A 13,927-nucleotide genomic window follows, 5' to 3' on the forward strand; every position below is an offset into this window, starting at 1 on the left:
TTTCTCTGATCTTGCAAGGTGGCACAACTGCCATCCATGTTCTTGAGGCAAGCAGAAGCCACATCTTTGTGTTTATGTTATCACATTATAGCCCTTTAGATTAGTTGGTTCTATGGCTTAACTTAAATTATAATGAAGGAGTTCTCTATCCTAAAACTTGTACCTTGATCTCTTGTTGATTCAGCTTTATGATAGCAAGGGTCCTGGTTTTGGACTTAAAGCCACTCAGTCACTTTCTTATCAGTAAAATGAGGATTTTGCCCATCTTGTCTATCTCTTATGTGGTTTTGTGTGCAGTCAGAAATGAGATCCAAATGAGATAATTGATAAGAAAGTGCTTTGTAAACTACAAATAATCTAGAAGATTAAAATTATTTTTTATTATTGCCTTTTTCCTGGTTATTGAGGCTAGATTTTTCTTCTTCCCTAGATAAGCTATCTGGCTGATAGATCAATGACAAATTGATCCTTTTGTCATTTATTCTCCCAACAAATAATCATTGAGCGTCTATTAAGTACAATACGGTATGCTAAGTACTAATGATCTACAACAAACAAATATTTTTTTGTCTTTACTATTTTTCTCCTGGCCCTGCCAATAAAAAGATCTGGGCCTGTTTTCTAAAAGCTGAGGACCATATGAGTAAGAATATGTTGGTCATGGTTTTAGTTTTTAAATTTAAATCAGGAGTTTAATCATCTCAGCCATTAATTAATTTTTAAGTACCTGGTTGGAATTCGTCAGCTGAGAATATCATTTTAGGCTTGTTAGCCTATATTGGCTGTTTATATTCTCGACCTCCAAGTGCTTCAGTTAGATTATCACTTACTTGCTCTTAGAACAGATTGTTTTATATTTGGAGTAACCCTATTTTTTTAGACCTGAGTTATTTCTTAGCAGAGGTGACAACTGTGGACATCCACTTTTCTCTTTTGATGGCCTAGGTCATCTTTTAAAGACTTGACTCAGAAAGACTGAACCTATTGAGCTTTTCTCCAGTTTCTCTTTCTTGAGCGTACTTAGTCAGCTCTGGTCTGTGTGCCTTGGAAAGCCTCCTAAAAAATTGTAGAACAGTCAACAGTGCCACCTACTGTAATTTTTTTAAGCTACTACTGTCTGGTAAAATTTTCATATTAAGCTATTTAGACTGATGAGTTTGCTTAAGTAAAAAGGGAAAACCAATTAGAGTTGATGGTAGTTGAGGCACCTACAGAATAACTATAAACTACATACTACAAATGTTCCAAGGAATTTATCTTTGTAGGACTATGCCCTTCACATTTATTGACTTAGAAAAATAGTTGTGGAAACTCTTCACTTAAAAAAAAAGTCAAAATTGTAGAATAGATAAACAAGATTATACTGTATAGCACAGGGAAATATACACAAAATGTTATGATAACTCACAGAGAAAAAAATGTGACAATGAGTGTGTATATGTCCATGAATGACTGAAAGATTGTGCTGAACACTGGAATTTGACACAACATTGTAAAATGATTATAAATCAATAAAAAATGTTAAAAAAAAAAAGTCATAGTATAGAGCATCTTAGTACATAATGTACTTAGAAAAAGAAGTCTGCTGCCTTCTAGGTCCCATATGCGTGTATTTATGATTTTTACAAAGTTTACCGCCGCTGCTTCCCCCCTAATGTTTTATGCTGACTGTTATTAGGGAAAAAGAAAATCTTTTTCATGTGCCACTGGTTAAGATAGTGACTAAGTCATACATTTGTGTTGAGGTATGAAATGGCCTTCATTTCCGCAAGTAAAGTTATACATAGCTGGGTATTCAAAGTAAAACACTAATAAAAACAAAATTTTGTTTCAACAGGTATATAATTTGTCTCAAAATATTCAAGAAGATGATCTTCAACATTTGCAAGTATGTATGTCTCAAAGAATGTATGCCAGAGTATTGAGAATTTAGTTCCCACTTTATGGTGACTTTACACCAAGAACCTATAATATTGTAAGAAGATTGGCTATTATATGGTTTTAAACTGATGTACAACATCTTAACTAGAAGAAATTTTAATATATACCCAGACTTAAAAAAAATTAAATACTTGACTTTCAAATGATTTTAAAGGCTCTGACATCTAGTGGTCTGATATAGAACAGCTTTACAGATGTCTTCTTTCTACCTCTTTGGGACATTATTTTAAATAATTTGATTTAATAGTTATTTACAGAGTATGGCAGACTTGCAATGGAAGAAATCTACCAGAAGCCATTTCAGGTAAATAAATATTTTGTCATTAAAAAAAATTCATCTATGAAAAGCTATTAAGCCATCTCATCATGCATCTCTGAAGACATGAGTATATTACATCAAACTCATTTTGAGCAACACATTCAGCAGAATTGAAATTAATTTATGGTAATGTCACCACCAACTTATCAGTGGCAGGTAAAAGGATAGGAAATAGAACAAATGAATATAGGTTGATTCTTAACACTTTTCTTAGATTAAGAGGTTAATAACATTTCTCTTAACTAGACGTTAATTCTAAAACTTGAGATAGTCATGCAGATTTCTTTTATATGTGATAAACTACTACAAAATATTATTGGTTTTGTGTGTGTGTATGTGTAGTGAAAGTTGAGGTTAGACTTGTTATTCTTTATTTTTGTTTTAAATAGAAAAGTTTGAGAATTTATTATATCTCTTCCCCCTCTTCCACTCCCTCTAGCCTCATGTGTTTTTTTATTCCTTTTAAATACTAAGTATAGAATATTAAGTTAAAAATTAACCTGGGTGGAATTATTTGAGAAGCATGTGCTCTGATTGCTTCTGTGGAGTCAAAGCTGATTTCAGGTAGTTTCTTTTTTGAAGTAAGTATAGTTTATAAGTTGACATAGTACTATCTAGTTAGATATATTATAGTAGGTGAGAATGACTACCCTGTTTGTTCGTTAGTTTATGAAGTCCTTTCTGTGTGTTGGCATCACTCGTGATTCTTAGTAGGTCTTGTCTGGCTCAGGTGATCACTTTTATGAAATATTTGGGCAGGTTATGGGATCATTTTGTGTATGTGGATGAAATACACTCTATTTGGCCTATACCAGTTTTTGTGAACTGGAGTAATTTTGACACCCAGAGGACATTTGCCAGTGTCTGGAGACATTTTTGGTTGTCACAGTTTGGGGGAGGACGTTTAATGCCACCGGCATCTAGTTTAGAGACCAGACATGCTGTTTAGCATCTTACAGTGCATGGGCCAGCCTTGCACAGCTAAGAATTATGTGACCCAAGATGTCGATAGTGCTAAGGCTGAGAAACCTAAGCATGTATGAATAAAACATTCTATGAAAGGAATTAGTTGGCCTAGAATTAGGTTAGATGGTTTCTAGTTACACAATCTTGACTTAAAATTGTGACCTGTATGTTCTGATATGGTTTTCGTTTTTTAAAATCCTGTGTTACTGCATGTGGTGATTCTTTATACACGTGAAGTTTTCAAATGGAGGTAATTGCTTGGAATAGAAACTGGGAGTGTTGTTGACTTATGTAGGCTCTTGATGTAACAATGAGTAGTATTAAACCATTTGGTTAACTTTGATAAGGAATGTTTTGGGGAGTAAAGGAGGCTTTAGTTGTTAAAATAGTGATTTTTTGTAAATTTTTATAAGAAACGGCTTCTCTCTTTTTTCTCTTCTGTCTGTAGACATTAATGTTTTTGATTCGAGATTGGAGTTATCCTTATGAACATTCATACGGTTTGGAAGGTGGAAAACAATTCCTTGAAAAGAGATTACAGGTAAGCCCCCCTTTCTTAGAGAGGACAGCATAAGCACCAAGCCAGGTAAAGGAGTGAGCCGCCTGGACTGCTGCTTAGACTACCAAAATCTTAAGTGTCATTGGAACAAGTTGAGTACCCCAAGTTAGCCCAGATAACTGCATACATAACTGATGAGAAGTAAACGTGGTAGCACTCTTGCTAAAGTGGACAACAGAAATACCCTTGAATAGAAATTAAGGAACACGTATTTCTCTCCTTAGCCAGTTGCCCCGCCAGCAAATCAATATTCAGAGGATAAAAGTTTAAAGGAGACTAACTTTTTAATCTATTTAGATTGCATGCACGTCTCTTTCTGGCCCAGCTGAGCTTCTGAACACTTGGGACAGGCTGGAAAATCTAATGTGCATGCATTGAACACAGATGATGTGAGGCCCTCTTTCCAAGGAATACTGTCTCATAGAGTGGCAGCATACAGAGCTAGAAAAGGGATCTTAAACATTAGTGTACACACACACACACACTCACTCACGCACACACCCCCCAAAACTGGGACCCAGAAAAGTGACTTACCTTTGGTCACTTAACTAATTATGGATAACTGAGAATAGGACCCAACATCCGGACTCCAGGCCTGACTCATGCAATATACCACACCAAGGCATTCCTAGAAAATAACCTTACCAGCATGATCCTTTATTCCTAAAGATACCCTCCCATGGAAGTACTTGGGAAACCCTCAGGTCAGATACTGCACATCTACTTACATCACAAAAGATACATAAACATCCCTTTATTCATAAGTAGGAGGTTTCTCTCTTTGGGTTAATAAAATTTTGTTTGCCTGTGGAAAGATGCATTAAGTTTTTCAACCACATTCAAAGGCTCTGGGTACGATATAACTTTCTTAATCCTAAAATGAGATTAAAACCAACTTCTCGGGAGTGGATATAGCTCGGTGGTAGAGCACATGCTTAGCATGCTGGAGGTCCTGGGTTCAATCCCTAGTACCTCCAGTAAAAAGAAAATAAATAAAACCAACTTCTTCTTGGATTGTTTAAAATGCATTTCCAGACTCTGCTGTGAGAGATAATTTCATTCATCAGTATTTTCTCTAATTTGTTCTGAAGAAATGAGCACAAAGCACATCAGGCATACTAAGTAGAGTGAGAATTATGTATTTCAAAGACAAGAAGATTTTTTAACATCTTACTGAAGTGATACAGAAAGTGCTCAAATCAGAAATGCTCAGCTTGATGAATTTGTACAAATTGAACACAGCCATGTAACCACCCAGAAGCACCTGCCTCTGTCCACTAAGCCCCCCCCCCCAACACTCGACTGCTATTTTGACCTCTAACAGGCTTTGTTTTTGGAGTTTTTATGAAAAGAATCACATACAGTATGTATTCTGAGATTAATCCGTTTTGTTGCATGTAGTTTAGTTCTCTTTAGTCTCATTGCTATACAGCATTCCATTATATGAATAGGCAACAATTTTTTCATTTTACTCTTGATGGACATTTAGGTAGTTTCCAAGTTTTATTGATTATGAATCGTAAATTTTTTTTAGAATGGTTTTGAGAAGAGTTTGGGAGAATATGTGAGTTACATTGGGATAACTAGTTGTTAAAAATCTAAGTTTAGGATTTTCTTTCAGAAAATACATAGCAGTCTCTTATGAAAAACACTGATAACTGACATAGGTCATAAATAATCATTTGGAGTGAGTGCTGAATCCTAACAGATTTTTAAGATTCTTTGCACTGCACTGGAGCCTTTCAGCATAGCTGTTATTTTGTTCAATGGCTGACCTTTTTATTTGTAGGCAAATTAGTACTTTGTTTTTCTCTTTGCCATTATAAGTACTATAAAGGCAAATTTTCACTTTATTTACTGGTTTATAAATTATAGCCACACCTTGTTGTTCTGGTGTTAGATACTATGATTGATTATTATTTGTATTTTTTCATATCCTTGGCAGCTCACATGGGAAAAAACATCTTTTCTGATTTAAGACAGAGTGAAGTCTTACAAAATAGTCAGAAATGGTCTTTAGTAAAATTCCATATTGTCAAAAATCACCCATCTGGAGTAGCATCTGAGTTAGTGTGCATGCATGTGAGTGTGTGTGTGTGTGTGTGTGTTTAAAAAAATTTTTTTTTCTCTTGTTTGCACCATAATCCTGTCTCCTTCTGTCCCCAGGTAAAACAAAATCAACATGAAGAGCTACAGAATGTAAGGAAGCACATTCACAATTGTTTCTCAAATCTTGGTTGCTTCCTTTTGCCACATCCTGGTCTTAAAGTTGCAACTAATCCTAGTTTTGATGGGAGATTGAAAGGTGGGAGTTCCCATTCTTGCTAAAATCAGAACTTAATTTTTAGAGGTTGAAAGTTAAAAAAATTCTTGGTTCCTTAAATTTTCTCTCTTACTTTTGGAGAGCATTTTGATGCATTGTTAATTACATGATTTTAATGCTCTGTGTAGTCTTTCTAGCTTCCCACTGGTTTGTTGGAAACACCTAGCATATTGATTAACATATTTTATAATGTGGTCTTTTGCCCAGCACTGATGTCCTAAAAATGCTGAAAGCTGAGAACCTTTCAGTATTTCATCTGATTGCAGTCTGCTAAAAAAGCTTTACCAATATATTGATGTAATTAGATTTAAATCTGTTTAGGGGGTGATAGTATAATTTTTTGTGTATGTTTTAGGATTATTTTGAGCATGATGGCAAGAGGCTTGAGGATTGACAAAACTTAACAGTATGGCTAGAGAAACAAAATTTAGTATTAAAATTTGATACACTTTCATGAATTGCTTGCCATTTGAAAAGGGTAGTTTAGTTAATACTTAATGTGGAATTTGTTTTGGTAATCCACAGTTTGTTTTATTTATTATTTGAGCTGAAAGAGTTATTGGGAGATGAAGGAAATAGGGTAGTGGAGTAGAGGGACTTACATTTTTTCCTAGGAGATGTTACAGTGTGACAGTGTTTGGATGAGTTTTTAAAAATGAATCTGCACTTAGGTAATAAGATATTGTACTCTTATTTCATGAAACAGAATTTTATTAACTCTTACCACTGGGGACTTCTTCTTGTTTTTGTGTGTTTTTTGACTAACATGTTGACTAATTTCATGTCCACTAGATATTGATGAAGATTTTAAGCGAGAGCTTCGAAATCTGGTTCCATTGCTACTTGCCCCGGAAAATTTGGTAGAAAAAGAGATAAGTGGATCTAAAGTCACTTGTAGAGATCTTGTAGAATACTTTAAGGTAGGAAAACTCTTACATTAAATGACTTTGTCTAAGTTAGAAAAATAGCTAACTTAAAACTCTTCTGTATGTATAAGAAATTTCTTATCTTTATTTTAAAGCAGAAAATTAAAATTTGTAATTTATTTTTCTGCCTTGAATTGGGTGTATCAATATTTAAGGATATTTAAAATTGTACCCAACAACTTGTATCTTCCAGGCAGTGATTTTGTTTATAGTCAGTCCTTTTTCTCCAGCTCTGAGGGAGAGAAAGACCATTCATCATGTTATTGCGATACCACTTTATCATTTGAGAGTGGTAAGAGGTACTGGGAGCGTAAATCTACATCTTGAGTTTTCACAAAAGCTTTCTCTCAGAGTTCTGAGGACTTGATAAGAACAGCCAAAAGTATCAAAACTGGTTTTTGAGCTCAAGTAAATTAGTCACTTTTTTTTTCTCTGCTCTTCTCTAGTCTGTATAGCTTGCTTGCCAGAGAGTTGTATTTGTTCGTCGTAGTTGTAAATAGGTGAAAGAGAAAATACAGTTAACTAAGAGTATATTTTTTTGTTATTTAATGGACACTTAATGATCACCTTCATACTATTTTTGTTTAGTTATGAATTAATTTAGAGTCAGTAGAAAGTTGAGATGAAAGATTCCCATGTAGACTTACTTAAAAACTCCCATCTTTCCTTCTTACTGTTAAACCACAAAGTGGGTAATTTTTTTTGAACTGAAATATACTTTAAGCTGGTCAATGTAAAATACTGAGTTAAAATGTTCTTACATATTTATTTGAAATGTTGGCAGTAGGGGAGAATTATGGATTTCTTTTTATAAAGTGGATGGCATTTTGTATATAACTTAATTATGAGACATAACTTTCCTGCAAAGTTGGAATTATATTTAGAGACATTTCTCTCTGCTACTGTTTAGCAACATGCATTTAACAATATTGAGAATAGGTTAACTTTGCTGGAATGAGAGTGTATGATTTTTAAAGCCTAGACTTTGCTTTTAATATTGTGAATCATTTTTCTACTTAATGGTTTTTCTTTCTTTGGGGATGTGGAGCCAAATTACATAACCTACCGATATAATGAGTCTTCTGTATTTTTAGGCTTACATTAAAATTTACCAAGGAGAGGAACTTCCACATCCAAAATCCATGCTTCAGGTAGTGTGTGCGTTGTATATACATTTATTTATGAAGGAGAAAAAGTCTTTGCTTTAGAGATAAATGCTGGAAATGGAGTGGTGCTTCTTTGCATGCAAATGTATTTTAGATACTTAAGGCAGTACATGTCATGGGTCCTGAGGTTTTTATATGAGTTTTTCTAACTACCAATAGCAGGCCTTACACACACAGGCCCCAAGAAATGAGGGCCCTCTGTACCTTCTCTTCAGTTGCTCAAAACGTGTAGGTAAATTCCTGTTTCAGAAGATAGCTTCACATGGGCCTCGCTGAACCAAGCTGCTTCTGTCTCTGAGTCTTTGACAATGAATGTTGTTTGAAATAAGGCTTATTTGCTCTTGATGTTAATGATTGGGAGCTCCTTCTAGTAAATATAGATTTTTTTTTCTTTTTTAAAAAAGGTATTCTTTGGGGACAATGTTATTTTACCCTAATTCATTTTGTAAAGATTTGCCACTTTGAGTAATTTCTCAGTTTTACAGTGGATTAAACAGTGTTGTTGTTGTTTTTTTTCCCCCCATAAAACTCATGAAATAAGCCGTTTTGTGGATTTAAAAGTATATCCTGTGTAATACTGATTATGAGAAAGAGAACCTTAAGAATAATTCTTGATTCTTTTTATCTGGAGACTTAACATATTTTAGGGTTGTAACTGTTTAATTCTGTATAACTTCCTGGGCATATGTGGTATTTGCTGCAAACCCATTTTAACAAACCTAAGCACAAGAAAATTAAGCAGGTAGTCCGATTACAAGCAATTATTACATCCTTCATACTAGTATTTCCTTCACTAGAAAGGAAAACTGGAAGTTGGTAATATTTTCTCTGATTCATTTTTAGACTTTGGTTCATTATACATAATTCGTTGTATTTATTAGAATTTCTAGTCATCAGGCTTTTTTTTTTGCATAAAATTGGCACATTTTATTTTATTTCTTAGGCAACAGCGGAAGCTAATAATCTTGCTGCAGTAGCAGGAGCAAGAGAGATCTATTGCAAAAGTATGGAGCAGGTTTGTAACTAAAATCTAAATTTGACACTAGAGTGAGATAGAAGACTTTTATATTTAAAATAAGTGAACCAATTTGTGCTCCTTATGCATTGTCATTTTACATAATTCCTTAATTTCCCTTTATCATCTCTGCTGGAAATAAACTAAGAAAATTATTCACATGGTTAAAGTGCAGGATACAGGTAGTGAATTATTTTCTGACTCATGATTCAGAGTGCTGTTATTAGTAGCTTCTGATGTCAGTAACATTAGCTTTAGGTTCATAGCAATTTCTGTGCTAAGCTTGCTAACTCAAACATTAAAGTCCTTTTTTATGTGTTATCTTTTACCCACTCTCTTGCCAGCAGTCTTTTGTACTCTTGGTGTATTGGTGGGTCAAATGAAGTGAGATACAGATTGCAGTGTAATTTTTTGGTCTTTATTGGTATATAACTAATTTGGAAAATTTATTTTTCCTGAGTCAGTTAAACATGTAAGAAATAAGTAGGTTATGATAATGTGTGAAGTATTATGAACAAATTTAAAACTGAATCATGTAGGTAGTTTGATTTTTTTGAGACTAAAAACTATGAGCAGGAAACTTCTTCCAGTGGGAATTATTTCCAGCATGTAATTTGTCCTACTGTAATCCTGTCTGTACAGGTATGTGGTGGGGACAAGCCTTACATTGCACCTTCAGATCTGGAGCGAAAACACCTGGATCTCAAGGATGTGGCGATTAAACAGTTTCGTTCTGTGAAAAAAATGGGTGGAGATGAATTCTGCCGTCGTTACCAGGACCAGCTTGAGGCTGAAATTGAAGAAACCTATGCAAATTTTATAAAGCACAATGATGGCAAAAATATCTTCTATGCTGCTCGTACCCCTGCTACGCTGTTTGCAGTCATGTTTGCAATGTATATAATCTCAGGACTGACTGGCTTCGTTGGCCTAAACTCTATAGCCGTCTTGTGTAACCTTGTCATGGGATTAGCACTGACATCTCTTTGTACTTGGGCATATGTTAAATACTCTGGGGAGTTCAGAGAAATTGGAACAATGATTGATCAGATTGCTGAAACACTATGGGAACAGGTTGGTATCTGTCTTGTGATTTTTCAGTGACTAGTCTCATCCCTGTGACTCTGCACCCGTCCCCCGTCCCCACTCCCTAGTATTTGCGCACCTACTTTTCCTTCATATGGGGAATGTCAAAAGGCTGTTTTCTATTTTGTTTAGATTTATAATCTTTGAAAGTATGAACTGAAGAGGTTTTTTTTTTTTCCTTTAAAGTCATAATTACTGTGTGCTATGGTCGACTTAAATCTGTAATACCCTTTTGATAGATTCTTAGTCATAGGCCTGATTATACCAGACAAATGGTCAGGGCTAGAGTCTTTAAGGATTTTTTTTTTTTTTTTTTTTGAGAAAAGAAAATATAATTAGTGCAAGAGTTACAAAGGTAAGGAAAGAAGTTTGGAAGTGCACTTCTTTTGCTTTAGGAAAGCAAAAGAAGTTTCTTACTAATATTGGCAAGAAACAATGCATCCTTACATTCCAGGAAAAATACTGGATGGTATTCAGGTCTTCATTGCCTGCCATGAAGATAGTGGTGATTTACTGATGTACACAAGGAACGACCTTACAGGGATTTCTTACATCAAAGAAACTTTGTTAGACCTCTGTACTATGGAAATGCTAATGAACAAAGCAAAGTACCACAGGGAACCAGCTTCTCTTAATCATAATTTGTTGCCTCAACCAGAGTTCATATCATGATTTTTTATGTCAAACCAGATTTCAGAGTTGGGCCTGACAAGTATCTACTAAGGAAAGCCATGTTGTATATCAGCCAACTGTTGTCTGGAATTGCCTGTGTTGAGAAAATTCCATTTAAGGATGTTGTCATTAAAATGATCATCATGAAATATTTGAGCATCATGTCAAGAACCAGAATGAAAGCTACAGTTATTACAATTGGCAGTATAAAAGGGGTTTTCAGATACCATTTCTGGGCCAGTGAAGTATTAGGCTTATTTGAAGATCTAGGATATGTAGGTCCAGGTTGGTTTTGGCTTCAAATTCCAAGACTGAAGAAGTAAACCATTTTTTGAAGAAAGTTGATTGGATATTGACTTTTCTTATAATAATGTCATTACTATTTTATACAGTGACCCACTACCTTTGGATTTTATGTTTGTTCTTTAGAGAATTGCTCCATTTATTCAAATCTGATTTAGAAGCTTGTGTTTGGATATTTGTTAAATTTAAATTTTTATATCTTTAAAAAATAACATTCTTCATATTCTTTTGATACCTTCTGATAGAACATGGATTAAAAGTTATCACAGCCTCACTTTAAAAAAATATTATCTACTTTAAAATTTTGGAACATTACTAATTTTCTGCAACATGAATTTCAGTAATTGTACAGTGTCTTCCAGTCGTCTCCTGTACAGCATTGATTCTAGGATTGTAGAGGTGCCACTATTACAAAACAGTTAAATGGAAGAATCTAAAGTATGTAAAATTATTTTCAGTATAGCTGAGGTAAGATGATAAGTAGTCAGAAGATCCGTGTTGTGTCAACAAACCTTGTCTAAATTTTTCTGCATTTCTCTTTTCTTTTGCTTCAGAGGAGTCCCAGGAAGGTGAGAAAACTAGAAAAGTCTCAAATTGTTGTAGTCTTAAACTCTTTAACTTCAAGGCACTCTGAGTCATTCTCCTAACAAATCACTCCGTGTTTTAGGTGTTTTCCAAACTGTTTGAAGTTACTAGACGTCGAATGGTTCACCGTGCTCTTTCATCAGCTCAGCGACAGAGACTGTCATCCAACAATAACAAGAAGAAAAATTAGACAGTATTTTTAACTTTTTTCTCTATCTGAAGTGTTCACACTTACACATGTAGGACACTAAGCAGGACCGTCTGGGCCGGTCTGCATAAATGCTGTATACATACCAGATTTGATGCTGCACATAGGGTATGGAATTGCACATCCATCTCATAGGAATTGTAAATGGTTTGACTAGGAGGAAAGTCATTTTTGTTGCATTATAAAATGTCTAACTGCATTATTTGTAGCGTCATAACTTTTTTTGGGAGAAGCATCTTTTTATTTCCCACATTCCTGGTTATTTTCTTCGTTGTTTTGAATTGAATTTTTATATCTATTTTTATATGTAACTCTTCTTTTACCTCATGTTTTTATTTGTTTTGCACATTTCTCATACCACAGGTATTGAAGCCCCTGGGTGATAATTTGATGGAGGAAAACATAAGGCAGTCTGTAACAAACTCTATCAAAGCAGGCCTGACTGACCAGGTGTCTCATCATGCCAGATTAAAGACAGACTGACAGTTCATCTCCTCATGGACTCCACTCTCCCTCTTTTTCATGCTTGCTGTACAATGAGAACTCAAATAAAAATAAACCAAAGTTTACAATCAACTGTAGAAGTAGTTTAGTATAACTGGCTTCACAGATGGCTGCCACAGAGTGTGAAATTGTTTGTTGGTTTTAAGCATTCTGTTCATGGCTCCTAAGACATGACGATTGGCTGAGGAGCGTACGTTTATCATGCACAACTTGTGCCATGTTTAATTCTTTTTTTTTTTTTTTCCTTTTTACTTAATCTAATGTTTTTGAAATTTGTCTTATGTAAAAGGATATTTCAGGGAAATATTTTAAGAAATCTATTTAGAGTCTCTTTAACACAGTGTCCCATTGAAATTTTTAATTGTTAGAGAAGTTATGAATCACTGTATCAAGAATCAGATTGGAATGACAATGAAGCCTTTATTGAGCCACGACATTAAAAGTATATATTTGCTTTACTGCCTTTAATACCAGTATTACATAAATGCATGTGTCAGAAACTTCACAGAAATTACATGACAACTCTTGTAGCTAAGAAAGTGATTCTGAGGTGTACATTTGTCTTGCCTTTTTAAATTTATAAACCTGCCCTAAAAGGAGATGCATATCTGGGAAACTGAACTGTCTTTATGCAGTTTAGCCTTCATGTACATAAAATACGCCATTAATTTTATTGGGGGAGAAATTCCATCCAAAAATGTTGCCTACAGCTATGAGTTAAGAGTGTCTGTACAGTGTGTAGCTTTTATTTTCTAAAATCACAGATAGGGCATGTATATGAATTATAAATATATAAATACAATTTTGTATTAAAAGTTTTGTAGTTTATGGCAAAATCTGGTTCTGTGGTAGGCTAATGAGTACAGTCCCTGTGAAGGAATGTTTGTGGCTCATGTCAGTGTGTGAATGCATAGACAATTTGAAGTTTTTGATATATTTGTGATATTTATCTTCCTTGAGCACTGCAGTCTCACCCCCCAAGGGAATTCAATGGGAATGTTTATCGTGACTTTGTCCTCTGTTGCATTTTAAAGTTATTTCCTGTAATTTATTTTCAGTACATAATTAAAAATTTGTTGTATATATAAAATGGAACTTGTGATTCTTTTTTAAGGAATTCTTCGAATATGTGTTCTATTACATATACCATATTTGTTTATATTGAAAAGAACATGAGCGGGAAACACCCAAGTGAGAGCTCTGAGGTATCGTACCTGGAAGCTAAGCTGGTAAAAAGTTACTTTCTGTGTCTGCTTCTGTTAGGAAAACTTGTGGTTAGCCTAAGGGATTTATTAATTTCTTTCATCTGTCTTTTTTTTTTTTTTTTTTTTTGGTGGTATATGTAAGGCTCACA

At 34.4% G+C, this 13,927-nt stretch overlaps 1 protein-coding gene across 3 annotated transcripts in view; it reads left to right on the plus strand.

The window, feature by feature from the left end:
* ATL2 (atlastin GTPase 2) overlaps positions 1-13,663 on the plus strand; it is a 51,293-nt gene extending 37,630 nt beyond the window's left edge. For 2 of the 3 annotated variants that reach the window (XM_010997254.3, XM_064494574.1), the window contains exons 5-14: positions 1,838-1,888; positions 2,189-2,245; positions 3,675-3,767; positions 5,952-6,090; positions 6,901-7,028; positions 8,129-8,185; positions 9,144-9,215; positions 9,858-10,289; positions 11,831-11,845; positions 11,944-13,663. In XM_010997254.3, the coding sequence (XP_010995556.2) occupies positions 1,838-1,888; positions 2,189-2,245; positions 3,675-3,767; positions 5,952-6,090; positions 6,901-7,028; positions 8,129-8,185; positions 9,144-9,215; positions 9,858-10,289; positions 11,831-11,845; positions 11,944-12,051 (1,152 nt within the window). In that variant the 3' untranslated portion in view covers positions 12,052-13,663. The remainder of the gene's footprint in view (positions 1-1,837; positions 1,889-2,188; positions 2,246-3,674; positions 3,768-5,951; positions 6,091-6,900; positions 7,029-8,128; positions 8,186-9,143; positions 9,216-9,857; positions 10,290-11,830; positions 11,846-11,943) is intronic. The other variant, XM_031466861.2, reaches the window with a different exon arrangement.
* Positions 13,664-13,927: the final 264 nt, after the last annotated feature.

Source organism: Camelus dromedarius, chromosome 15 (genome assembly GCF_036321535.1).
Source record: "Camelus dromedarius isolate mCamDro1 chromosome 15, mCamDro1.pat, whole genome shotgun sequence".
Classification (NCBI taxonomy): domain Eukaryota; kingdom Metazoa; phylum Chordata; class Mammalia; order Artiodactyla; family Camelidae; genus Camelus; species Camelus dromedarius.